This window comes from Rhamphochromis sp. 'chilingali' (genome assembly GCF_963969265.1).
Source record: "Rhamphochromis sp. 'chilingali' genome assembly, chromosome: 22".
Classification (NCBI taxonomy): domain Eukaryota; kingdom Metazoa; phylum Chordata; class Actinopteri; order Cichliformes; family Cichlidae; genus Rhamphochromis; species Rhamphochromis sp. 'chilingali'.
In genome coordinates, this window is record NC_137950.1 from 17,856,034 (window position 1) to 17,883,637 (window position 27,604).

Consider the following 27,604-nt stretch of genomic DNA (forward strand, 5'->3'; position numbering starts at 1 on the left):
ACTAGAGACCGGCCCACCAGGATAAAGATTGAAAATGTGACGTCATTCAGGGGTAAAACCGCAAAGGATTCTGGGAACTTGTGGCAAGAGGTACTAGCGATAAAAAGAAACCCAAAAAATGCCAAGAAGCTGTTGTATTATTAACTGCAATAGCTGGTCGCATGACAGCCACGGGAAGCCGACGGGTAAAGAGATCGTTTTTTTATCGGATTACGTCGTTGAAGAGAAATTTTTTAAGCCATGTTTCCGAAGTAAGAGCCGACGGATGGTCTGGATATACCAAATATAACGTCTCAGAACACTCCAGCTCACAGGTTAGTCTGCTCCAAGCATTCCCACAAAGGTCAGAGTTTTGTTGTAGTTAATGCGTCATTTTTCTTAACATAATTGATGATATAGGTTACAAGCAAGTCTGGCGCTGAACAGAAATTGTCGCGCTATGCTCCTTTGTTTATTGTGCATAAATAGTGAATTGTCCTGACACAATATTGCGTTTCGCTTCTGTTATTATGGTACATTGACAAAAACATATACTTTTATTCACAGGGTAAAACAGTTGTTTTGTATCACTAATTGTCCAGTGCGATTACAGCATACAATATTATTGTCACTGCTACATTTCTGTGATGCTACCAGAAATTATTTCCACTACTAATTAATTACCGTTGAGCTCAAAGGTCCTATTAATAAACGGTTAACGAATGTGTATTTATGAGGACGATTTGTGAGACTGGTAAACTTATGATATGTACGATGGTCTTTCGTTCTACACGGTGCATTTCAAGGTCCTGCACCCATCTGTCGGTAAACTGTACCTGGGCTTGTTGCAGTGATCTGAAGTTACTAAACTTCACGAGTGTATGCACTCACTCCAAGAACCTTATAATTATAAATCTGAGCGTGGTGAAAGTTGAGCAGCACGCTGACGTCTTTTGTCCACTCTGGGTGCTCCTAAGGGTCTGACCCTTTCACTCCTTTGATTTTTTCCTCGTATTTTTCTTTGTCTTTTCGTCGAGTCTGTCTTTGTATGGACCGGCATTGTTCTCCTTTTGTTTTGTACATTCCTTTTTTGTGCGGCAAAGAAAAAACAAGAAGGTATTGGAACCGGAGAATGAACGTTTTGCGGTGCTGCAAACGCTTGCATTTGATGCGGTACTTGGATTGTTTTGCCACGAGTTCCCGGCATGCAATGCGCGAAAACCACGTGATTGCTAAACAAGGGGGAGGGTGCATCCAGCCTCCTCGGCTGTAATTGGTCCAGCCCAGAGTCGATCATGACCAATTGGCCAATCCAACACCTTTCATTATATATACCCTTCCTAAAAAAAAAAAAATCCATCGGCCCATAAAAACAAAAAATCGCCAGTCCAGCTATGATACTGTCCCAACAGTCCAGGAGTCTGGAAAACTGTGAAACACAGCTGTGTGCGTTTGTGTGGTTTACTCTCCAGTCAAATAGGGGGCGCTGTTACATTAAATACAAAACATCTTTTCAATCAAAGCAGAAGAAGACGGTAGTTGCGGGAAAACTGAAGCGGATGATTCTCATGTTGGAGGCTCCAAACTGCAAGAAAACAGGTAGTTTTAGGAATATTTATGAATATGTACAGTTATTTACTTGCGCGATCTGTTTCTTCTTATGAGATGTTAGTCTGTCGGGGTGTTTTTGTCGATTGTCCGAGTCTCAGAAGTTTCAGAACAGAGCTAGTTATGTAAGTTACACCCCCAAAACAGAGACAGCTAGCCAGCCTGATGTCGAGATTTAACTACTTTAAGCGACCGTGTACGAACATTAAACGGTGTTTTATAAAGTTGCCAATATATGTAATCAGTGGCTTTTGACTGACTTCACAATGCCGCTTCATTGCGTGGTCGCTGTTTTCAACGTAATGATGCTTTAATATCAGCAGGCAGACTACTTTTTGTGTATAATTGAAGCACTTGTGCCATTTATATAATAACTTATTCAATTGATGAGAAAATAGTTGTGCGGTTTCCACTGAGCCCAGTACAAATAAAACATCGCGTCTCAGACAACATGATTTTCTGCAACATAACCGAATCTATCCTCCTATTGTCCAGATATCTGCCAAGCTAACAGTGCATGCTGTGTGTACAGTGAGCAAAGTACACGCAATGAATAGTTAAACATTCAGTCAACAATAGGTTGTAAAGGTAGGCTCCATGCATTCATGCCAAGCAGGTTGGATTTTATTTGCAGGACCATCCGAGTCATCGGTAGAACTCTTTGGACTTCATCTCATTCAGAATGACTCAGACAAATTCCTTGCACATGCATAGAAGCTTGAACGTGCTACCCCAGTACTGAAGCTACTTCATTACCTCCCAGTACATCTCTGACTTGCTCATTGTGCCATCCATCCATTCGTGGCGGGGGCTGGGGCCCATCCCAGCTGCCACAGGGCGAGCAGCAGGGTATACCCTGCACGAGAATGCCTCTCTGACACAGGGATAGATACAACTGACCTTGATATTAATGTGTTATAGATGCTGATCACAGTAATGTGTACACAGATTTTTATCTCTTAGTCTTTTAGAATCACCATGAAAACCCCAAAAGTCTCAGATGTCAAGAAAGGGATTTCGGCGCTTTGGGAGACTCTGCAGTGTCCCATTTGGTGAGCATTATTTAGAATAAGAGCCTGTGTTAATAATATATAAAATCATTCTTCTGCTTTTGTAGTATTTATTTATTTTTTTACAAGATTTAGATTGTTTTTTTCACGTAGGTGTTCTTTTGTCTATAGCTTGGATTTAATGACTGCTCCGGTATCTACTAAGTGTGACCATCAATTCTGCAAGTAAGTGTCTTCTTAACTGAAAAGCTTCTGTTAAATATGCACAGGCTTCATGCTTATGACTTTAGCTCTCTTTTTCTACCAGATTTTGCATGATGAAACTTTTGGACAAATCCAAAGAAAACAAAGCCAACTGCCCCGTGTGTAAAAGCACAGTCACCAAAAGGTTGGACAGAATATATATGCAGATGGTTTAACATGTATTATAATACGTGAAAGCTCATTGTAATTGTTTTTCTGCTTACAGGAGCTTACAGGAGAGCCCTGGGTTTCAGAAACTTGTCGCTGGTTTGCAGGACATGATCCAAGCATATGAGCATGACACTGGCACAAACTGTAAGGTTATATCACAGACTTTCTAAAATGATGTCATGGAATTGGCTTGCATTATGTCACCTGTTAACATTACATCTATACATTTTCAGACTTCACTGGAACATCCCAGCAAGGGCGATGTGCAGGGTTGGAACAATTAAGATTTATTTTTCACAGTAACGGTCATTTATTGACTCAGTCTGCTCAGATACAGCGTTGCGTATTTTCTTCTATCCAGTGTCACAGGTGCAGAAACTACTAAAGGAGCTCTGACATCTGGAGATGAATGTGGCACTGACATTGACAATGAACAAAATGCACTCTTTGGTGATCTTCCAGAATCCCACTCCTCAACTATTGCAGGTGAAATCTTCCTCAAATCAATTGTCATATTACTCACATTACTGCCAGTGCTTTGGTGTAACATACACTACTAAGGTGTATATTTGCTGCCCACAGTGTGATATCAGCATTTCTACCATCTTTTTCTTTGGGTTGGGAAAAAAAATATGTGTAAAGTCCTTACAGAGGACAGAGTAAAGAGATGGATGTGAAGTGAATATGACTTAATCAAAGCTTGCGAATGAACCTGATTTTCTTATACTGTTTTTTTTTTCTGTAACAGCCCGGAATGGATTTGCAAGACTCATGGGGCTTGAAGATTCCGCTCCTTTGACGACAGAAAATGAAGCTCTGGATAGCGGGCTTGGTGATGCTCCACTAACGTCTGACAAGAAAATGTCCAGCCCCACATACAACGGGGAACCAGTGAAAGCTGAAATGTCAGACGTTGTGGCGAATACTTCAAAAACGCGTAGGAATAGAGGCAAAAGGAGCCGGGAGAATGCCTCCCTTTATTCATCATTCATTCCAGATGAAAACGAAGACCAATCCCAAAGAAAGTCCTCTAGGAAGAAGCAGAAAAAAGATGTGGTGCCCGACAAGATCCTTGACCATAAGCGTAAGAAAAGTTTAGAGAAGGTTGCAGAGTGGCTCATGAAAGTTCCAGCTGAAGGAAGTCTTGAGTTAGAAAAACCAGATGAAAACTCTGATGACTCTGACAGCTGTTCCTCCGCTTCGACAATAGATATCAGGCAATGCAACAGTGAACTGAATCCGAAGAAAGAAGAGCGGGCCAAAGCCCTCGAAGAGCAGGTGTTTGGGGCTGTCTACAGACGAAGAGTGAACAGGAACGTCTCTCCTCCGCTTAAAGTTTTTACAGAGCCATCGATAGCTGAAGAAATATTGAAGAGTGAAGATGCTTCCAGTGTTAGAGAGGAAAACGGTTTTGCTTCTTTTGCAAAAATAAACAAAAGTAACGTGGAGGGTGAGCAGCAAATGACAGAAGAAATAAATGATGGCAGTGGCATTTGTAAATCAGCAGAACAGATGGAGATCGGGACAGAAATTGATACAGGCATGCATGTGGACGAGTTCAACAACTTTCCAGAAAGTCACCAAAACAGAGGCAGAGATGACGTTTCCAGTGTTGTGCCTGATAATGTAGAACAACAACTGGGGAGGAAGACGAGGAAAAGGACGTGCAATGTTTTGCAACAGGTAGACAGCGACTTACAAGAGCAAGCTCGGGCAAAATCAGAGGGTGGTGAGCAAAAGAAAACTGACAAAAGGAAAGGTAGAAACACAAGATCCGAAAAAGGCAAGCCCTCCAGAGTGCCGAAACCCCTTGTCCTCGTTGGAGTTCAGAATGGGGAAACCACCCCTGTTATTAGAATGAGAGCAGAAGAAGTTCAGGTTCAAATTGAGAATTACCCTAGCAGCGAGGACCAAGTAACTCCTGTCGTTAAGAGCAGTAGGAGAAGCAGAAGACTTCAGCTGTTTGCTGAGGAAGTCCAGGAGGGTCACAAGCAGGTGAGCGAGAAAGCTAAGGCAACTGAAGGAAACAGCAGTGTGGCAAAGCAGCCGGAACATGCTAATGGCGAAGCGCTTGATGATGTAAATAAGGTGGTAAAGTCAGCTAAAAAAAATGGATGTGTTTATAATGAAGACATAGGAGAGATTGAAAACATAGAGTGTGCTGAGAGAACATCGAATCTGAGGCCAACAGAAGCTGTTAAAGAGTTAAATGCTGCCTCAGGCTCTGCTCAGCTAGATGATGCAGCCGTGGTAGGGCCAACGCTTGAAAGTGACAATCAAAACAGTATTCAGTCACAGGCCTCGGTTTGTAAAACTAAATGTACCGAAACAGAAAACGAGGAGGACAGGAACGACAGTGAGCTCGACACGGAGCAACTTCTCAAGAGCTTCAAAGCAACTAAAAGGAAATCTTTCTATCTTGGAAGTCCAGACGTGAAAAGCAGCCGCGGTTCAGACAAAGACGCCATCAAAGAACCAGAGAAGAAACATGAAGATTGTTCTGGTGTTGAATCTGCAGAAAAGGCTTTAGGAGACTCCAGCAAGTCCTCTTATGATTTCATCTCTCCTTCCAACTCACCGGTCCAGCCGAGAATAACTGTTTCTGAGAAACGGGATCCGGCAGCAGTGGAAGCCTTGATCTCTGAACAAAACTGTTCAGGTCGCTTCAGGAGTAGTCCTAGCAGTGGACTGAGTCCTAACAAGGAGGCAAAACGTGGTGCAGAAAGTCCTCCTCTTTCTGTGGTCCCTCAGGTCGTAGATTCTGGTCTCCGCTTCACAGCCGTTGAATGTGACGAGCTAAAGGAAGCCTCTCAAAACACAGAGAGTCGGGCTGACTGTGAGGATGTGAAGGGGATAAAAGATGACGCACCTGCCACTTTAAAGTGTTCCTCAGTCAACACAGCTGAACATAGGGGAGTTCCAGAGTCTTCTTTGACCCCTGATGACCTTATCGCGTCACCGGTCCAAACTATCCACAAAGCAGAGATTAACAGCAACGGTAGTGGAGAGGTCAGCATCAACTCCTCCATCAATAGGAAACCGAGGAGGAAGAGAAAGGCTCAGAGACTGGAGCCTTCATCCGAGTCCGATAGCAGTGGATCCAAAGAAGAATTACCCACTCTGACACAAATCTTTGGAACATCAGCTCGTCCTTCCGCTCAGAATCGGAGCGACTCCGGTGAAGACGACAGATGCGAGGGAACAGCTGATGCAGCAGATCGGTTACCACCTGCATGCCCCAGCCCCGACTGCGTTGATTCCAGTCAAGCATCTGTGGACTTGTTCGGCACGCCAGAAGAATGTAAGACGATTCTCTTTAACTGAAATAGTTTTTTGAAGTTTTATTTTTTTCATGCTTGCATCAAAGTAGCCTATAAGCCAATGCACGTGTGTGAGTGCTTGCTGTGTGGTTTCCTGCTTCAAGAAGTTAAACATCTTTCCATTATAAGATGTGAAAAAGCTCCTATTCTCTCCCAGCAGGTGACGTTCCAGTAAATGACACCAGTGTTACCATAGAATCGTCACAGTTTTCAAGCGAAGTCCTTGTTACACAGGTAAACGAGCAGGGCCAGAATATCTTAAAATTCTCTCCACAGGATGCATGAAGGAGATCTGGATCTCGATTATGTTCTTATAGTTTCTTCTTGTTTAAGACATCAAAAACACTTTGTGAAGATCTGGTTAAAAAAGCAGTTTTGCTGTGTGTCACAATGGAAATTAAAAGAAAGTCCTCCCAAAAAGTGGAGCTGTAGATCTGGATCCACATCAGCTCTACACGTTGACTTCTAAGTTGAGCCACGCTCCACCTCTGGTAGAAATTTCTTGCCGGTCAGTTCATTTTTTTGACTAACAACTAAACGAACATGAAAACCAAACCGATCATGTAAACTGTTTGGTACATATACAATATTTACATTGCATTCCTTTCACTGGTTTCATATATATCTGCATGAATGTGCCAGATGTTAAAAAGAAAAGTATGTGAAACTTGTGATTCTCATCAAAATGAGATTTGACATTATTTTAAACACTCTAATCTCTTCCGCTTGCTCAGCATTTACCTGGCTTCGTTGTGCTTTCAGCGATGCACCTTCACGTTACGTCCCATAGAGGGCAGCCACCACATTTTCCCCGCACCGAACTGTCAGCCGCCTGGATGACAGACTACCTCGCTCAGTGAAAAATGTCCCCCTCAGCAGCTTTCTAAATTGCATTTCATTTACGTTAGAGGAAATGCCGCCTAGAAGATGATTCTTGTTTTCTACCCCATCCATCTTCCAGCACTCTCACTTTTATCTGTCGACTGGATTTGACTGGGGAGTTCAAGTTTGACGCCCTGGGGTTTAGAAGGGGGGGGGGCTCAGGATTACGCAAATCAGAGGATACAGAGCTTTTCTGTTGTTTAGCAGTGCGTCTTTTTTACATAATCAATGTACTTGCTGTGTAAACTCACAGGAGGAAATTAAAATAACAAAAGCACAGCGTAGTGATGCTGTTGGAAACGGGGCCTGGTGGTAAAAGCTTCCATCACCTGCTTTCTCTTTTGCTTTTTGAGCTCCTTCATGAAAACATTTGACAGTCAATAGATGCTCACTGGCTCAAAAGCCACCAATGCCCTTTAATTGATGTGAATGACTGCGCGTGGGTCCCTCGTCACTGACTGACAGTTGTCACTTCTTTTCATGCATCAGTGCAATACGTCAAATATGCCGCCAGCATGTGTTCCTTTATTTCATGCAGTAAAATGCTGCATTGCAGATTTCTGTTGTCTTCTTATTACCACTCTGTGCGTCACTTAATTGTAATTATGAGCTGATATGCTTTATCTCTCTCCCCCCCCCTTTTTTTTTTTTCTTTTTTAGCAAAAGATAGAAATGCAGAAGGAGCTGGTGAGGCTGGAGAAGCTGATGGCCCTGGTCTCAGAGGTGCTTCAGGAGAAAGAGAGCAGTCCTTCCAAAGAAATCCCCCCACAAACCCATCAGAGCACCAGAGACATGGGTAAGAAGATAATAAGCAGATGCTTATTTTCAGAGATGAAAAGATTAGTTCACAAAAAAGATGAGTAGATAATTATGTGTTTACAGCATCTGAAGGAAAAATATCCAAAACTGATTAATTCCAGACTCTCAAAAGGCAAATACATATGAAGACTGAGTCAGTTTCCCCTGGTAGTAAACTAAATATATTTGAGGTTTGGTAAGATGAAGATGGGCATTTTTCACAATTTTTCTGACGTTTATTGGCCAAAACATGCTGGACAATTTGTAAAGGAAATATTCTGTAGATAAATTGAAACTGAATGAACACAAAAATTTGAAGTATGCCCGAAACAAAGTCTTTTTTTCTGTCTTTTGAAGTATTGAAAGTCATAAAATGTAATATAAATATTGTGTTTGCAGGCCCAGACGCTCACAGACAGCTTCCTCGTGACCAGGACGCAGGGCACGCCGCAGACAGGCAAGTAAAGGATTGTAAAAATAGACTTGCTCAGTGCTGCTGCATAGAAATATCTATACCCACAATCAGTTTTACTCCCTCCTCACAAGATCTCCTCGATCTAAACAAACAGATCGGCAAAAAGTCGTAAGATAAGTCCCAATAGCATTGAAAAAGTCAGTGTTTCTGATTTATTTTGCTCAGTTTCTTTTACCTATGGAAAAAAAACCCTTAAACTTATTCCTTGAAACAATAGACATGATGCAAAAACCACAAATAAACACTATTTTAACCCCTGTCCACCATGACCTCATGAAAGCTGAAAGACATTAAGTCCGTCTTTACAGGAAATACAGGAAATGATTAGAGGAACAGATAATATCACAGCTAAATGACTCTTAGAAAGCTAGAAACCAGTTCCACATGTTAACTGTTTGTTTTCCTGAGTTCCTGGTGTCTTAATCCGTTGTATTCACCTGGTGATTAAAAACAGCCGAAGCTTTAGACGGTCTGATTTTATACCAGTCATTTGTGTGAGTGTAAGTACCTTTGTGTTATAAGTTAACGTTAAAGCAACATTTTGACGTCTCTTTGTGTCTGAGCAGCTCCTGTAACTTTTTGCTGGCAAGTGAAAAAGGATAACTAGATAGATAGATAAATAAAACACTGTCTGTGAAAGACACAGGAGGAATTATGAGTCATAACATCAGAAGGTTTTCTTTGCTTGCTCAGCAGCCTAATTAACCAATCACCTCGCCTAATGTTGGCCTCCAGTCATGTGACAATCTTCGAACTCAAACCTGACTTCAGTAATTAAATACGTCCGCCTCACCGCGCTGCAGTCTTTCCTTAGAGGGTTCTACATATTGTTTATAGATTTTAAAAGGAGCCATATTTCAATACATCTATATTAGCCAGTACAATAACTGGAGTAAGTAGCATGTAATTGGCCTCTTTCAGTCTGTAACTGAAGGAGAAATTTGGCGAGTGTGTGTGTGCGGGCACGTGTACGTGTGTGTTGGTGGTTCTCAGAGGGTGATGCATCTCAAGAGGACAGGCAGATAATCTCACTAATGAACCCAGAATCTGCTTATGCTGTGGAGAATAAAAAAGTCATTACTGACTGCATCTTATATGTCATTTAGAGCACTTAGCGGGAAACTTGCATCGCCACAGTAATTTATCTCTTGCGACTGATTGCGCACACAGACACACACATACAACCTCTCGCCTCCCAGAGTTCTACGTGCTGTCCTTTGGGCGAGAGAGTGGGAGAAATGGCGGATGAGAACACAGAGGGGTTTGGTTATACAAGTTCTAAATGAAAAAGCACATATTCCAGAACTGCAGTAGTGAAATTGGAAAGATTAGTTGGCACTGCAGTCTAAGTTTTCAGTGAGCTGGTGCAGGTAATTTAAACGCAGGCACTCTGCCAGAGACTTTGAGTGAAGAAATAAACCCAAAAGAAAACAAAGAAAGGAAACTTTACCAACTTTATTCATTTTGGAGAATAAAAGCATACCTCTGCCGAAAATTATATAAGAATGTGTCACTGATATCAACTTTCTTTCTTTGTCAAGTCCTGGATCAACATTTACGCTGTAGCGTGCAGTTGAGTTGGGAATCCTGATGATAACTGATGATATTCTAATGCATCATGCATGATATAGTGCTCTGCTCAATACATTGCAAGGCAGTCATCTATGAAATATCACAATATCTGTTTAACTGAAGGAGAAGAGTTCAGTTTTAATGATATGTCAGTTCTGTTACTTAGCTCTGCCCCGCTTCTCACCATTTCCCTCCCATTAGCTCTTTTATTTATTTATTTTTGTCCTGATTCATTTGGTAAGATTCACCATCAGCAGACATGAATAGTGACTCTGGTCATTTAAATGGGCTTGGGTATCCATTTAGAGCGCCTGCATGCTTTAATAAAAATACTGATGTTTGCTGCCATCATAGTCTCATCACATGAGGAAAATATTGATATTTTGTCCCAGCCCCGCTCTGCAAACTTAAAGTGTTGCTAGGAATTGGAACTGGAGTGTTATTCAAAGGGGAACAGGCACTCGAGACCTGTGGTACTAATTCAGTTTTGTGCAAAAGTTTTATAATTTCTTTATATGTGTATATGTAGTATGTGTATTATATTATAGGAGATGGGGAAAAAGTGCAGTGATTTATTGAAACATACGAAAACTCACATGGAAATACAGTTTTATGGGGAAGAACTGTACAAATTCAGAAGGTGATTGTGCAACAATTTGTTACACAATCACCTTCTGTTACATTTGAATTTGTAACAATTTCAAATGTAACAATTTGTTACACCTTCTGTGACGCACCGATTGTGAAATCAAAACTTTCACAATCGGTGCATCCCAAATATGCAGGGATCCACAGATCCAACATTGTGTAACAATTATCTTCTGGATACGCAACTGGATACAAAAACCAAATGCAAAATGAATGGAAAAAATAGCAACCAGGGTCCAAAGAAAAATGTTCATAGACCTTTAGAAAGTCTGGAAAAGTACTGCTGAAGACCACTTAAAATATTAGAATGGAATCTGGCTCTTTGGAAGTGAAATACAAAGAACCTTTGCACAGTCTGTACATGCAGGTCAAAAATCCAGGAAATGTAAAGTTAAAACCAATGCATGCCAAGCTTACAGACACATCTGTTTTGCAGGAAAGCTGTTCCAGAAGCGGGACCGAACCTAAACCCAGAACCATCTGATTGCAAAGGTGTTCCCGAACCCAACCCGTCAGAGCCTGAAGGTGACACACAGATGGGTATGAAGTGAACTGTAGAAACATGTTTTTTCAGATAGCTTCATTATTCTATTTGCACATTTAATACCACATGAACATAAAGGAGCAATTTGACATTACTGCAGTTTTTTTTTGAGTCGGTTTGATTTAGCCTGACTGTGGTTGATAAGGTTAATCTCTGATGAAGGATCACCAAAAGTGGTGAAAGAGGAATGGGTCAGGTCAGGTGACTGTGTGTCCTATGTTTTTTCTCTCCAGCAGCGCAGACGTCTGCGCATAAAGGGGTCGGTGTCAAAGGCACTGGAGTCTCCAAAACACCTTCTTCAACTTCAGCAGCTAAGACTCAGAAGGACAGCAGTTCTCTGTCCGATGGGCAAGAAGACAAAGAAAATAACAGCCCTCCAAAAGACGCATGCAAAGCTAAGCTGGTGCTTGTGTCATCAGGATTGGGCCCAAATGAGCAGGTGACCTTTTAGACAATCAGTCAGTTTGTTTGCTTTTTAAACTTAGTCAGTTTTAGAATAAATAAACTGATATGACGCTGTTGCCAACAGATTATGGTGAAAAAGTTTGCCAAGAGAGTTGGTGCCCGTGTGGTTTCCCAGGTAACACCAGAAGTGACTCATGTCATCATGCGTACAGGTAAGTACAGTCACATGCTCTCCTTTTAGAGTCAAAGGGAGCCACTGGACAAATTGGCTTGATAGGCAACAGAGCAATTAAATCCTCATTACTTTAGTTGTTTCTAGCTCTTGTGTTTTTTTTCTAAAAGAACATTTGCAATTAGAAAAGGACATTTTCTTTCTACGTGTAGTTACAGCTTGTTTCGTGCGTCTTTTAAAGCGCTCCTCGGAGATAAGCTCTCTGTTTCTCTCCACCCCACACACTCTCTCCTCCATTTATCCGCTAGTTGCTAATTACCCTCTCTGATAGATTATTTTTTATTTCAAAGCTCGCTGTCTCCAAAGCACCATATTAACTGTCACATTTTAAGAAGTCCTCCTTTTTTTTCTCCTTTCTTTTAATTGCAGCGGTTTCCTGGGCAACTAAAAATAGGAATCGTAGGCCTCTTGATCTTTATGGTTAAATTTTGGGAAAGGAGCAGGAGGTCTCATATTACTGCCATTAGTAGAAAATAAGTTTAAAGCCTTTAAAATGCATTTCTCAGAAGAACTGGCAGTAATGGGCATTTTTGACTCTTACCTGGATTAAAAAGTTTCTGTCTGCCTCTTTCACGGATTTGAAAAGAGAAGAAAAGATGAAGATTGATTTCCTTTAAATCATCAGAATGAGCCAGAGTTGGACATTTTTTCCTGTGCATGCACTGACACGATTGTATTGACTCACCTGTTAGACCATCTGACTTCTGATCTGTCTTGGCTTCCTCTTGTTGTTAGGTCTCCCGATTTATGCCATTTAATAGCAATTATATAATATTATTCTCGACTGGGGAAAGAAACGTGTTTAAGTCATTTTGCACATGTTAGGTTGTACTGTGTGTGCAGTCTACTGTGAATCTACCTCTGAGTACACTGACTTTACCTCGTTCCCAGTTCAGACTGGGAGCATCTCGTCTCGCCACTTAACCAGACTCCGCTGAACTAAAACCTAACTGTTGATGTTTTGGAGCTGTTGTGAAGATGCTCTTAGCTTGAAAGTGCTACTTCAAACTTGAAGTGAGCTCTTTGTGAGCCTGAAAGACTTATTGACTTATTATCACCCAGACGCAATTTGAATTTCACTGTGGTGTTGTTCTTGTCCTTTTCACTCGTAAATCTGAAATATTAGAATAAATGGCTCCTTGCAAATCTCGTGAGCAGAGCCACATGGTAACTGACACTAGTTGGAGAGCAGCTGGATTGCATCAGGCTTTATCCTTTTTGCGGCAACAGAAAGAACAGAGGAAAGGAGAAAAATGTTAGAATTAACTGATTGCTTATTAAAAAGTAGCTAAATAACTCATAACTTGGAACGCAAAGTGTTGTAAGTCTATTGAGTTGCACTGCAACACTGCTACTGATTACATTTGCTTTGAGATAATAAGTCTTGTGTGACTGCAACTATAGGCCATCAGTTAATCTTATTTTTAATGAAAAAGAATGACTATACTTTGTTTACAACACTTTACCAGGATTTCCATATTAAATTTAAATGTAATAATGATAATACTGCAAATGATAACATATTAAAAAAGTAATTTCTGGCAAGAGTGAGCAGAAGTTATAACCATATATTGTCCTTTGTTTTGCAACAGAAACCTTTTAGCGTTGCGTCCAAGAGCTCAGACGGTTAATAACCTTAATAACATATAATAACCTTTATACTCACTGGTCAATTTATTAGGTACAACTCGCTGGTTCTTCATTCAACCTCCTTCTGTCTTCTTAACTGCTTGAACTCTTCATGGGTTAGATTGGTTGGCAGCACATGTATGATGTGAATCTCCCATTTCATCACATGCCATATTGCTTTATTTGATTACAATCTAGTTAGTGTGGGGGGGGCTTTTGATCACAGTGAACTGCCATGTTCAAGGAACCACTGTGAGATTATTTAAGCTTTGATACATGGCACATTATACAGCTAGAAACAGCCATCAGAAGATGGATAGACTGCGGTCATAAAGATATGGACATGTCAGCAAGGCTCAGGTAGGCCATGGTATTCAAAGGATGCTCAGTTGGTAGTAAGGAGCCAGCTGAGCATCTCTAGCCCCTCGTATAGCTCCATGGACTCACACTTAGCAAGTTTGTGACTTGTAGGCCTTAAAAGATACTTGGTCAATTTTACAGTGTATAAGGTGTATTTGTACAATCACCTCATGAAAGAGCTCTCATATTTTGCATTTCCTTTCATGCGTCTGCTCTTTTTCTCTCTCTGCCAGATGAACAGCTGGTATGTGAGCGCACACTGAAATACTTCCTGGGAATTGCAGGCAGGAAGTGGGTGTTGAGTTTCCAGTGTAAGTATAACTTAACTTAACTAATAAGTAAAGAGTAATTAGTCTAAATTTAAATGTAAAAAACAGCATGGCATGAAAAGGTAGGCTGGAATAAAAGGGTGTTTTACACAGTAAAGTTTTTGTGTGTCAGATAATAAGCTCGCAATCTTTTGCTCTTTTTTTCTCTCTGTAGGGATTTCTGAGTGCTTCAAACAAAAGAAAGTCTTAGATGAGGTACGCTCGCCCGCGTGCTCGTTGAATCAGCGCAGCAGTGGCTTACAGTCACATCTGTGTTTGTCCCGATGTTGAATTAAGGCCACATGATGAATCTCTGGCTGTGGCTTGCTGTGATATACCACCATAAATGATTAGCCATCCATTTGTTTTAGCAAGTCTGCTTCTGTGATAGGCCAGTGTAATCCAGCCAGGCTACATTTAGTATCGGTATTTCAAGTTATTTTATCCATCACTGGGGCAGTTTTAAGAAGAAGAGAAAAAAAAAGCATTATATCATAAACACAGAAATGCACTCTTTACGATTAAAAGTTGATTGCTGTCACATTGAAGAATGCTCAGTGTACTCATAAGAGCATACCTGACTCTGGGAAGAAATTAATTACTCTTAACAGACTCTGTGTTTAAATTCAGTCCTGAGATTGAATAATCACTTAGGCTGTTTTTAAAACGAAAATGAAAATAGAAAATAACCGAGCCGAAAATTTTTACGCTAACTGTGAGCTTCATGTTTGCCTATTTGAGTCTTTTTGCTTTCTTCTTAACCAGAGTCCGTTTGAGGTGAGAGGGGATGTGGTGAATGGGCCCAACCACCAGGGCCCCTCAAGAGCTCGGACCACTGAAGACAGTAATGTGAGTGCTTTATTAACTGAAGGGGACTGATAAATATACTCGTATAATAAAAATAGAAATTGATCATAAAGCTTCATAGATCAAGTGTGGTATGGATTGTCAACAAACAATAATAACTCATCTCCAGTTATTTACAATTCAATACAAAAGACAACAATATGAATATTCATACATTTGTTATACTGTTTGGTGCGTTTTCAGGGGCTTGAGTCAGTGAGTTGTGCTCCTTTGCAGTGCAGGCACCCTCGTCCAGCAGTTCTTGCATATTATTTGTCATTTGCTGTGTTTGGAGTGTTTCCACACAATGATCTGCTTTGAGGGACAAGCTCTTCGTTTCAGCTGTGCCAGACATCCGTATTTAGTTTTAATGGACTATTATGTGTTGTAAAGCAGTCTTTTAATATAGTGCTACTTTCTATCCAGAAAACCTTAGTCTCCAGGGGAACAGCTGTGACTGGCATATGCAGCCACATCATCAGGCAGTGATCTGGCGGTGCTTTGCATTCGATTGATGGAGCAATATCAGTCGATCGTCTTGATTTAATTGTGGAAAGCTAAAATCTTGATTAAGATTAAAATTCAGTTAATTGTGCAGTCCTATGCCACATAAAATTAATATTATAGCTTTAAAACGGATGTTTTAGCTTGAGGCTTAAAAGAAAATCTAAAAGTACTCTGAAACTTTGATAAGAGCGGTACAGCTACAAAAGGTACAGTTAAAGAGGTGCATAACAAAGATTTCAGGTAGGGTCAAGTATGTGGCTTTGCATTATTGTTACTTTTGAGGAGAAATGGTATTGATGAATGGCACAATAGCTTTTTACTATGTGTGCTTGATTGTTAACAACATAGCCTTATAGCTCCACAGGATTTTTTTAGTTGTAGATTATTTTTGGATGATCATTATATCATATTACCTGTATAATTATTGGATATTATAATTTGCATGCTCACTGAAACTGCAATGCATTCAATTCAGTTTGATTTGTATAGCACAAAATCACCTCAAGTCGCTTTATATTCTGAGGTAAAGAACCTACAAGAATAGAGCAATAAACCCAACAATCGGATGATTCCCTGTGAATCCCACTTGGAAACAGTGGGAAGAAAAAACTCCCTTTTAACAGGAAAAATTATCCAGCAGAGCCAGGCTCTGGGAGGAGCAGCCACCTGCTGTGATCCAGTTACGGTGAGGGGAGGGAGACACACTATGGAAGAGAACCAGAGATTGAATTGGTATTTCTCTGAGTGAATAAGAAAAAGAAGAAGAAACAGTACGTGATAAGAAGTCCCGCAGCAGCTTAGACTTAGTGCAGTTTAACTAAGGGTCACCTGATTCAGCACTAACTGTAATCTTTATTAAAAATCCAAGTTTTAAGGCTAATCTTAAAAGTAGAGATGCCGTCTGTCTCCCAAACAAACTGGGAGCTGGTTCCACAGAAGAGGGGCCTGAAGCCTTAAAGCTCTGCCTCCCATTCTACTTTTTAATATCCTAGGACCCACACGTAAACCAGCAGTCTGAGAGCGAAGTGCTCTCTTGGGGTAATGCAGTACTATGAGGTCTGCAAGATAAGATGGGTGCTGTCTTTCTAGTCCCTGTTAGTCTCTAGCTGATGCATTTTGGAACAACTAAAGAGTCTTTGGGGAGCTTTTAGGACAGCCCGATTATAATGAGTTACAGTAGTTCAGCCTAGAAGTAATAAATGCATGAATTAAGTCTTTCAGCATCAAACTGGGACAGTATTATTTTTTTTTTGTATACTTTATTAATTGCCTGTAGGGAAATTTCTCTCTGCATTTAACAGATTCACTCAGTGAAGCAGTGGGCAGCCACCAATCCAGCGCCCGGGGAGCAGTGTGTAGGGACAGTACCTTGCTCAGGGGTACCTCAGGGGAGCTATTCGGTGGAGTTGAACCCCCGACCTTCCGATCATGGGGCAAACACTCTACCTACTGAGTTCTCTCCTCCCCTATTTCTATTTTCTAATGTTTGCACAAATGCAAGTAACCAGTTCTGCATATTTGTTTAAGGTGCACACTGAAGGACATATCATTGTTAAAAAAGACTCTGAGTTTCCTCACAGTGTTACTGGAGGTCAATAATGCTGTCTAGAAAAGGTAAAGATACCAGATTACTACGATTTTTAGGGACGATGTACAATAACCTCCGTTTTATCTGAATTTGAAAGCACAAACTTAGAGGTCATCAGGCTTTTATGTCTTTAAGACACACTGCATTCTGGCTTCATGGATAAATAAAGCTGGGTATCATCTACATAGCATTGAAAATCTAAGCTATACCTTCATCCTGCACCACAGGATTCGTGGCTCTGCCACATTTATATTGCTCCTCCCTAAATCTGCCTTTAAAATACTCAAAGCTTCATTAGTTATATATCCACGAAGATGCACATCTTCTTCATCTGTTCAGTTCATTAGCCCACCAATGCCTTTCCCTTCTGTCAGTCTGTTTTACTGTAGCTTATAGAGATTTTGCAGCATGTCAACATGTTGACTGGATGAAGCAAATTTGTTTTAGAACACAACAATTATTTAGGAAAACAAAGCAAAAACAGCAAATCGGCGCATTAATTCCTGCTGTTATCGACAGTTACCACTGCTCGTATTTTTTAAAAGCACAGTGTTAGTCCACAAAGAATAGTCTGTGATTCAGAGAGGAAAATAAAATAAAATGGCCCAATTACAAGCAGCACTTGAACTTGTTTCCTCGTGTTGCACCAGCCTCTTAGCTCAGACCCTGTTGTTAGGAGCTAATTGTAATTTTCCCCTTGGTGTAAGGCCAGCAGGACCACTACTGTTGCCACTGAGGGGGGAAATTAGAAATGGCTAGATGTCATGTTGGCCATATCACTGCCTTTGAAGAACCTCTGCTAATTGAATTAGCTAGTAATTTCAGGCTTATTTAAGTGGCATGTGCACCGTGCCGGCAATTTGATGGAGCCAGACAGATTGTCCCGTTCATATTCACTTTCTGTCACCTGCACTAGTGTGACAAACGGACTAACAGATGAAATGGAGAGTCGGGGAGTCTGTCACCAGAACGCTCTGGAAATCAGTCAAAGAAACTGCGTGAGTGTGTGTGCCTGTGTGTGCTTGTTATCACACTCTAATACCTCCTGAAGGACATTAGCTGTTGTCTAAATTAAAAATCTGTAACAGAAACACTTTTTCATCTCACCGAGCACCTCTGGCTAATGATGATTATGGACGTACAGGGAAGCGTGAGAAATGAGTATTTCTCTCCCCTGTCGCTCGGACATTTATCTTTCAAACACTTCCATCCTGCCACACGCTGTAGATGAGGCCGTGTCATGAGTTTCCTTTCAGTGGTTATCATAGTTCAAAGAAACAAGTTTACATTCCCATTTCAAGCAAGCCTATTGACCCTGAGTGTGATAAAACAGCGTCCCTGGTGTCGAGCCTCTCGTTTTTCTTTGCCTCCTTTAAGTGTGATATTACCTCGGTGACGGTAGCTTTATTTGCACGGTTCTCTTTTACTCATCACTTCATTTACTGTATTACAGTGAGGGCAAAAAATCAACGAGGTCTCAAGGCTTTATTTTACCCAGTAAGTGAGGAATAGATGTTGTAAATTGCAGGATATGCTTAGAGAGGTGTTTCAGCTCTACCACTGTAACCCTTTACACAGGTGAAGAGTTCAGAAACACACTCAGCTGTAATGGTAATAGCAGTGTTGGCTGCTCTCATCCAGTGTTGTTGAGCATTGTTTGAAGGTTAAATCCACTGAGTAAATGTCCTCTTTACTTGCTTTACTCTACATATTTTTGAAAACATTTTAAAGCAGCTTTTTTATCCTTCTTTTAAGTCTTCCTTTTGTTTTCAGCTGCTCATGAAGGGCTTCAGCATCTGCTTCCAGGGGCCTTTTACAGACATGACTGCAGGTAAGAAACATGATGTGACATGAGATCTCCAGAAAGAAAGCTTATTGTGTACTGCAGTAAATTTAGGGTTAAAATTGAACATGCAAACCAGGCAGTGTTATGATATATATCTCTAACACTGTTAGAGATGCTCCAGAGTGGCCATGAAGCACAGTACTGTGCAGAAGTGTCAAACCACTCCTCATGAGTTGCTGCCAAAGAGCACGGTGGAGGCTTTGTGATGGTTTGGGGCCGTATTTTCCACACTTCCACTTCTGCAATCCTTTAATTTTCTCCAAAATCGACAGTGCGCCTTATGTATGAATTCTGCTTACTGACCTTGAACCAATTTTATGTCGCACAGGGCGCTCAAAAATCTGTCAAAAATGTTTTAGTACGACTTCGGTAAGCTACGAAGCCGCACCGCTTGATGGATTGTCGGAGCATTACGTTTACCGTAGTCAGGAGCCTTGCGGACTCAAAGTAATCTGGGTCCAAAACTCCGTCCTCTTCAGGTCCCAAAGTCAAACAAACACTGCGGCATCACAGAGAGTTAAAAACTGTCTAAATTCTTTCATCTTTAATAAAATGATCTTTACCAGGTGTAACAATTAAGTTTAACATCCAGGCACCCATGATAACAGAATGTATTCAATTTAATGGAGTTAGAAATTAGCAGGAAGTTAGCTCTCTAGTTTCCACCTAAACATGATATAGCATGTTCTGACTGAGAGATTTCTGAAAAAAATTCAAACGTACAGCTCTGCTGTCACTTCCAACATAAATAAAGACAAAAAAATAAACAGCTGTGACGTTTGTAGGGTTACTGAAGTTGGGCTAGCTGGTATATAATGATGTGTTACGTGATCGCAAGCAACGCAGCTGTGTTAGCATAACATAAACACAGTGAAGCTGGAGGATGAACGCTAACTTTTTTCCCCTCGATAAAAGTTAACGTGAGGGTTCCTGATGGTTAGGGACAAATGCAATCGCATGGCAGGATGCTGTAAACGGACCAAACTTCAGTCAGGAGAACAACTGAGATAATTCATCCACAATACGAAGTTGGTCATTAATATACTGCAACAACATAGGAATAGAGCAGCTGTGATAGAATTCAACATTAACGAGTCAATGGTACAGAAGTGGAGGAAGCAAGAAGAATGAGTTGAGTAAAGTTCTGTTTTGTTTCGCTTATAATCCAGTGCACCTTATGTATGAAAACAGACCCGTTCATCGACAGTGCTCCTTATAACCCGGTGCTCCTTATGTTCCGAAAAATACGGTACTTCATTTTTAAGTATGACAGTGATCCTAAACACACTGCCAATGCAGTAAAAACATACCTGGATAGAAAAAACACACACAAACACTTTGACTCTGCTTTGAATTTTCATTGTGCAATGAACCTGCATCTTTTTTTTTTTTTTTCTTTTGCACATTCAAATTTATGCAAACTTTAACTGTCATCTCCACTTTTCTATTTCTATTTTCTGTTTCCGGTTGATTCAGGAACAAAGCTCTAAAACACCACAGGGCAAGCAACACCCACATGGTGCCTCAAATTACTGGCTGCAAAAACAAAGATTTTAAAACTTTCTTTTTTTATAGTTGTCTGAAAACCTCAGGTGGTGTTTTATTGCATTGTTTCCATCTTGCTGTTTGCAATGTTGCTTTCTCAATCAAGAAATACTGTTCTCGACCGCCCTTATTCCATCTTATTGATGCCTCCGTCCTGCAAGACTCTGATAGACACACGGGAGAAAGAAGACAATAAGGAGAGGGACAGTTAAAGTAGCTCACACAGCTTTTGACTGACACTGAGAATAGCTTGAAACCTGTGCTGTTTTTAACCTCTGTCATTTCAGCACTGGAGAACAATGACAAGTGATTCCAGCGTGTGGGTGGGTTGAATACGTACTTAGGAGTCGTGTGAGATGTTTTTGGTGTGGTTTTGTCACATTGCACAGCAGTTGCTATGGAGTCTGGAAATTATTTCTGAACAGAAAGTGGAAATGAGCTTCCAACCATGGACAAAGTCGTCTGCAAGACTCCTTTTCCAGAATGCTCTTGCAGTTTCTGTAAGAGGTTTATAACTTTGGTGCCAAGGATTTAAACTGTTTATGACCTCCCAACACAAGCTTATAAGCAGTTCGGTTGCCCTTCATACAGCATAATTCTTGGCTCTTCCCTTTCAACATGGTTGAATGGAGAGAGAGAGAGATCATGGTTGAAGGTCTCAGGGGGGTCCTCGTTGCTTAAAACCCCTGAAGGCAGCATTCTTCATTTTCCTTCTTCCTGGGGCTCTAAAAGTGCTCCTGCCGCATCCTCCCCGCTGCTTGCTGGATCGATGAAGCTTTGCTAATGGGTTGACATCTGCTAGCTAGCGTGAGTCGTTTAAAAGACTTTCTTTTCTTTTTTTTAACATGGCACAAACACGGAGCTGTTTTCTTCTGGGATTTCATGCATTATTTAACCACTCGGGTTGATACATATTGATGTTATCTAAAGCTCGCAGAAGACGCTCATCAGTGTTTTCCTGACATGAATGAACGTACCCAGGAAGATGAGTTGTTGATTTATCTTTTTGATGGCACTTGTGGTATTTCCTGTGAGCTGCTGGAATATAAACACAGTTTTCTGAATGAAGTTAAATGTGTGTTGACCGAGTGAACTGCACAAATGAATCTGGAGCAGCGAGTGAATCTCTGACCTGTGTTTGTCCATCTGATCAAAGTAAAGCTTAGCTTGAAATGGGTCTGCTGTGTGTCCCCTTGGGGTTAGAGGCAGTAAAAGCAGATCTGATCATCTTTTATTTTCCTGAAATAGACATTTTCATGTGTTTCCGACAGATAAAATGGAGTGGATGGTGGAGCTCTGTGGAGCTGCTGTAGTGAAAAATCCACTTCTACTCGATGGTAAACAGGTAAGAGTGTCCAGCCGCTCAACTTATAAACTCCACAAAGAGCCACTGTTGTTCTAAATTCATGCTTTCCTCTCTTACTTCAAAATGTATCTTAAGATTGGTTTAAAACTAGATCTAGGATGACTTACACTTTATACTGTAAGGTAAGATGCTATAATAATAGAGAAAAAACCCTGTCTGCAAGCACTTGGCAAAAGTGGGAAGGAAAAACTCCCTTTTAACAGGAAGAAACCTCCAACAGAACCAGGCTCAGGAAAGGGGCAGCCATCTGCCACGACTGGTTCGGGGTGAGGGGAGGGAGAAGGCAAAAAATTCCTGTATATGAAATTTCAGCGTTAATGTCTCTGTTTCACTTACGATCCCCGCGATGCGCTCCATTACGTGTACAAGTCAGGCAGCATTCGGTAAAGCAGATGCCTCCCAGAGCAACTCTTTGTCTCACAAAGCTGCATTAGTGCCTCTTATTTGTCTCCTGGGTTTAATTTCATTTTTGAAAATGACACATTAATGCTGAATTGTTCAGCAGACGTGACACTAATTATGGTTAAAAAGGCAACATTTATTATTACTGACAGTCAGAGATGCAGTAATCACAGTCGCTGCTTAATCAGCCGTGAGTCATTTAGAAAGTTCCAGACAAGATCGATCGACAGGCAAGGATAAAAATACTGCGCTTTAACATTTTGACTGATTGTAAGTACTAAACTGTTTGTTCTATTTGTGCTTCGTTTTATGATGAGAAATTGTTGTTTTTTCTACTCCTTTTGTTCCGCAGAAGTCCCGGCAGCTCGTCATTGTACAGCCTAAACCAGAGTCATCATCTTCAACTTACAACAGTGAGTCTTGGCTAGAAATAAAAATAAATTTTCACCTTTTAATTAATTTATTTTTTTAATATCTGATCATAACTCACTTTATTTTAACCTAATTGGCTTATTTCTGTCTCTCTCACAAGCAAATAGTCTATTACATGCTTCCACACGCAGAGGTCGTGAAGACAGAGATTAGACTGACCCCGTAACAGGGGTTACATATTCATACACAGCCTCACCGAGGGGTTCGGGCTACTACAGAGACAGACAAGAATTGTGTGTGACACACAGTGTACTAATATAGTTTTGTGTTATTATATAAGATGAGATTTCATAAGCCTTGATATGGTGCAACAAAGAAGTGACACCAAGTGATGACACATTTTGTAGGCAAATAATGGATGGAAAAGATTTTCACATTACAAAATGAGTTTGTGCCAAGGAGTCAGTTGTTTTTGTTTTTTAATATTATGCTCAAATGCTAAAAAGAAAAGGAGACAGACATTTTTCTTTTTCTTAATGTTCTTAATTATTACAAAGTTTTATTTATAGATTTATTGAAAGTTGGCTTTTCTCTGTAACTAGTATTTAGCATTCCAGTTAATTTAGCTGATGATTTAGTCTCTGCAGTGTATTACAACAGTGTGCAAAGAGCTTGTTGGGTTTGAAATGGGTGTGAAACGGCTATATTCACAATAGCTGCTTACATTCACAGTCCACCTGCGTTACTTCGTTTTGATCAGAAATTAGTGATGTAGTTGCAGCCGGACCGATGGAAACCAGTGGAACTGAGTCCCATTCCAGACATATCACAGATGAGTTTGGTTCATCAGGGCAAATTGACTCTGATGGATTACAACATGATGGCAATCTAGCTGCATTTAAAAGAAAAAAAAGAAAAGAAAAGAAAAATGAAATAGCAGTTGTTTGCAAAGCTTCATCAATCAATCTGAAGTTGTAGGAAACATATTTCCTTGCACTAAACGACCTATATAATTGGCTTGTGATTGAAAACGGGCAACCAGTTGGTTGCCGCTACTCGAAATTGACTGCCGATGTGAAAAAGTGTAAGGCAATCATTTGGGAACCGGCTGTTTGTTGATTACTTATAATCTATTGTGACCGAGTTACAGTAGATTTTACCAGTGAGCTTTTGTTTGTTTCAAAATAAAAGTATTTTATTCAGTTAACCGAATATTAACTAAAGATTTAATCTGATTGTAGAGACACAAAGGGTGATGATGTCTAGTTAGCCAGTGCTAGCCAGTACACATTACTAAGGTCTATTTATTATCTTGTTACATTACTGATGATCGCCAAAAGGGTTAGGCTTTAAAAATAACCCATGAAAGCACCACAGAGACAGAGTAAATGACACCCACTACAGGAGGAAATAGTTGGTGTCGTCACAAGCAAAAACACATTAGCTCTCTGAAAGATGCACGTTACACTGTAAAAGAAGTTTCATACTTTCAAAAAGCTTTAGTTTAATTTACGTGGATATAGTATCCTAATACGGACCCATTGCTTGTTGCACTGTTAGTCTCTCACACAGTTCTGGTCTTAAGCATCCTCATGCCCTGCTGAAAAGCTCAGTTTGGGGGAATTTTGCAGCTTTTAAAAACTTTTTTTGTGTACCCGCATGGTGGTGGATCTTACTGCAGGTTTGCCACCCCCAAAATATCTTCATTTTAACAGCGATGCTATCCTATTCAGTCTTCCAAATAAATTTTGAATTTAAATCAATTTATTACATTGATGACTGGGTATGAGATTATCTAAGGGTGAGGTTTTGTATCTAAACTGACTGTAATGAACGAATATTCCCCACAAGCACAGACATCCGGGGCTGCTGTGCATGTCAGCGCACCTGTCTGTCCATCAGTGCGCGGTTTCGAATGCATTTTTTCCGTAAGGACCAATTGGAGAGCGACAGAACGGTGAAAATGGCAGATGCTGCCAACCAAAATGAGACAGGTCCCCAACAAGAGCGAGGAGAGTGACTTTTCAGGGAAGCATGTGTGAAGGGAGTTGAGCAGCAGAGAAATGGCCAAGAGTAAATTTCAGATTGCAGCGTGGGGAATGTCAAAACAAATTGGCCACAGAACAGAGGGGCTGATGTTGCATGAGGAGAGCTGACAGTTTGAAAGAGAAGGGGAGCAAGTAACACCTCGTTTCCCTCCTCATAGCATCCTAATTTGCACTGCTACATATTTAATGTAGCTTTTTCTCTTCCATGTCCTCTGGCACCTATAGAGCAGGTAAACGAGCAGTTCCTCCACTCGTTCACTGCTATGTATCGTCTGCTATCCTCTGCTTGGGCTCCACTGATTGAAATCACTGCCTTTCTCAGTCACCCATCCTTTATAATTCATGGGTGTAAAGGCAGCATTTATAGATATGTGTTATAAAAGACCTTATCTGGAGATGTAAGTACAGAACACTGACTTAAGGACTGTTATTTTGTTTTGTCGGATTTCTGAGAATCAGAATTGAGGGTTGGGGAGCGGGGGTTATTTTAAGGGATTTTGAATGCGGCAGAGTTGTTAGTCCCAGATCTACTGGAAGTTTCCCACACGCCATTTCTGGGAATTACAGAGAATGGTTAAAAAAACAGAAAATGTCCAGTCTTTGGAGAAAAATCCCCTGTTGATATCAGATCATAGGAGAATGGCCAAACTGGTTGTAATCAAAGTGTGCAGAAGAGCATCTTTGATCGTGTAAAACTTTGAACCAGATAGTCTACAGAAGCAGAAGACCGCACCAAGTGCAATTCCTGTCAGCCGAGAGCAAAAAACTGAAGGTAACTCAGTACTAGCAAGATGTATCTAATAGGGTGGTCGCTAAGTGTATGCTTTCACTAAAGGACTACAGCTGTTAGGGTTTGTGTGCTGGAACCTAACCCCTTACATATCGTGGATACAATTAAAAACTTGAGCTACACACAAATAAGTGCATCATCATCCCCTCATAAAAGCTTAACAATTATTCCCCAGCTGAAAATAGTCCCAGATAAATGCAGTGTTATTTTTTCCTAATAGTGAATGTGGCATCTTTCAACAAATGAAATTATATATTCATGTTTGTTTGTTTTTCTAGATCCATATTTTCAGCAGTAGCAGCTGGTTTGGGACTTAGCCGCTGAAAGGCTAGGGTAGTCAGAAAGGCCTGAGAGCTGGACTATTACACTGCAGGAAGATCTTTTCATGGCATTTGCTGAAAATGGAGACAATGTAGAGTAATACAAGCCTCATGCATTAAAATATGAATACTGGTTCTCCTTCAACTGTTAGCTCTTACTGTTATTAGAGCATTAATCATACAGATGTAAAAGTTGGAGACATTATAAGCCCTCAAAGGCTTTTTGTTGGAATTTCACCTGCTCTAACCCTACACCTACACCGCACTCATGTCCTGTTTCATGCGTGTTCACACTTTCAATACTTTATCTTTAGAAGGCATTAACATCTGTCCTCTCTGCAGGTCTTTCCAAACAAGCTACTGTTGTAACCCGTGGTTGGTTGTTGGATACAGTTGCGACCTACACCCTTCAAAATTACAGCAGCTACAGAACATAACCCAAGGAACCCAGAGATCTTCCCACGGCTTCACTATGACCTCTTATGGGGAATTTAACTGTTCCATTTTTTGTTTTTCCAAAATATCCACCTGTTATACATATTTCTGTGTCTCTCATTGTATGATGTATATAAAGTACTCGACTAAAGAGGCCTGAATTGAGTTTTTCTTCCGGTTTTAAAGCACAAATGTCAGTGCTGTCTATGAGGACTATACAATGCCTGTTCAGTTTCCTGAACATGGTTTGCAAACTGCAACATGTTCTGCATTATTGAACAGCCGCTGTGGGAATAAAATGGCACAAAAGATTTACTGTGCTGGATCAGATAAGGGCAGGAAATATTTTGTTTCCTTTTCAAATCTTATCAACAGTCTAAAATATTTAGTTTGCTGCTCCAAAATGGTACTAACATAAAAAAGACTAAAGTGCTAATATTTGCCACGATACAGTAATCTGACGAAGCATTTAAAGGAAATAGATGCCGGCTTTGCGCTTCACTCCTGTGGTGTCAGCGTTTTGTGAAGGAATATAGACGCACCAACTTGACTTGTTAACTTTTAATTAAATTTTATTGCTTAGGAAAAAAAGTATAAACCAAACATTTCACAGATGACTTCATGAGCCTGCTTTCTTCTCCATTTCTTACAAAAATTTGGTGTTTTTATACATGGTACCCTGTTTTTCGAGGATTTTTAATTGGACTGAAGAGCAGTTTATGACCTGGTGAGGCCTGCTCCCTCGTTAGTTCATGAAAAAATGAAGCATACGGAATACCTGAAGTTGTTGGACTTTGAACGATGTAGTTCTTAAAAACTTTTCACTGTAATTTTATGCGGAAAGCCCAGAGAAATGCCACTACAAGTGATGGAGGGCATCACTGGGCTAAAAGAAACAAGACATAACTCCACCACAGAGAGGCAAAAACTTCAGGAGTGCCAAACCAATAATCTGGTACATTCTTAAAAGAATTAATACACTGACCAACTCAGCAACAACAAGAAGCCTGAAAAGCCACAGAAGACAACTCAAGTGCATTATTGTGGAGTTCTTTCTTTGGCAATTTCTAACCAAGTCAAGAACACTTTGAACATGTAGGCGTGTTGTTGTAAAAGTCTTCAATCAAGAGAGACATTTGTGAATGTTAATAGAAAGGCTTTACAACAAGGAGCAAACCACTCTTTACACTCAAGAACAGGAAGGAGAGATCTGACAGAAAACATCTTAAAACAACAAACACCCTTCAGATTAATGACAAAAGTGAACTTGTACCAGAATGAAAAAAGTATGCAGGGAAAAGAGGAAGATGATGATTCGAAGCGTACCAGATCATCTGTCAAACATGATGGAGCCA

General features: G+C 40.5%; 1 protein-coding gene across 5 annotated transcripts; it reads left to right on the forward strand.

Moving 5' to 3' along the window:
• Nucleotides 1-1,409: 1,409 nt before the first annotated feature.
• On the forward strand, nt 1,410-26,405 carry LOC308390337 (uncharacterized protein). 5 transcript variants are annotated; one of them, XM_080872239.1, is made up of 21 exons: nt 1,410-1,578; nt 2,551-2,639; nt 2,769-2,822; nt 2,905-2,985; nt 3,067-3,155; nt 3,245-3,281; nt 3,373-3,497; nt 3,760-6,312; nt 6,489-6,565; nt 7,874-8,009; nt 8,411-8,468; nt 11,143-11,246; nt 11,487-11,689; nt 11,780-11,867; nt 14,110-14,187; nt 14,360-14,400; nt 14,950-15,033; nt 18,899-18,956; nt 21,788-21,861; nt 22,637-22,697; nt 26,157-26,405. In XM_080872239.1, the coding sequence occupies exons 2-21, from the start codon at nt 2,566-2,568 to the stop codon at nt 26,249-26,251; spliced, it is 4,170 nt and encodes a 1,389-aa protein (XP_080728365.1). In that variant the 5' UTR covers nt 1,410-1,578; nt 2,551-2,565; the 3' UTR covers nt 26,252-26,405. The 5 variants fall into 5 exon arrangements, with proteins under 5 accessions (XP_080728365.1, XP_080728366.1, XP_080728367.1 ...); XM_080872240.1 differs by having other exon boundaries at nt 11,143-11,231; nt 11,484-11,689; XM_080872241.1 differs by having other exon boundaries at nt 11,143-11,231.
• Nucleotides 26,406-27,604: the final 1,199 nt, after the last annotated feature.

Excerpts from the sequence above, each read along its gene's own strand:
- LOC308390337 (XM_080872237.1), top strand. The coding sequence starts at position 2,566 with ATGAAAACCCCAAAAGTCTCAGATGTCAAGAAAGGGATTTCGGCGCTT. Across the intron at positions 3,498-3,759 it reads CCACTCCTCAACTATTGCAG|CCCGGAATGGATTTGCAAGA; the intron begins GTGAAATCTTCC and ends TTTCTGTAACAG. Across the intron at positions 11,690-11,779 it reads GATTGGGCCCAAATGAGCAG|ATTATGGTGAAAAAGTTTGC; the intron begins GTGACCTTTTAG and ends TGTTGCCAACAG.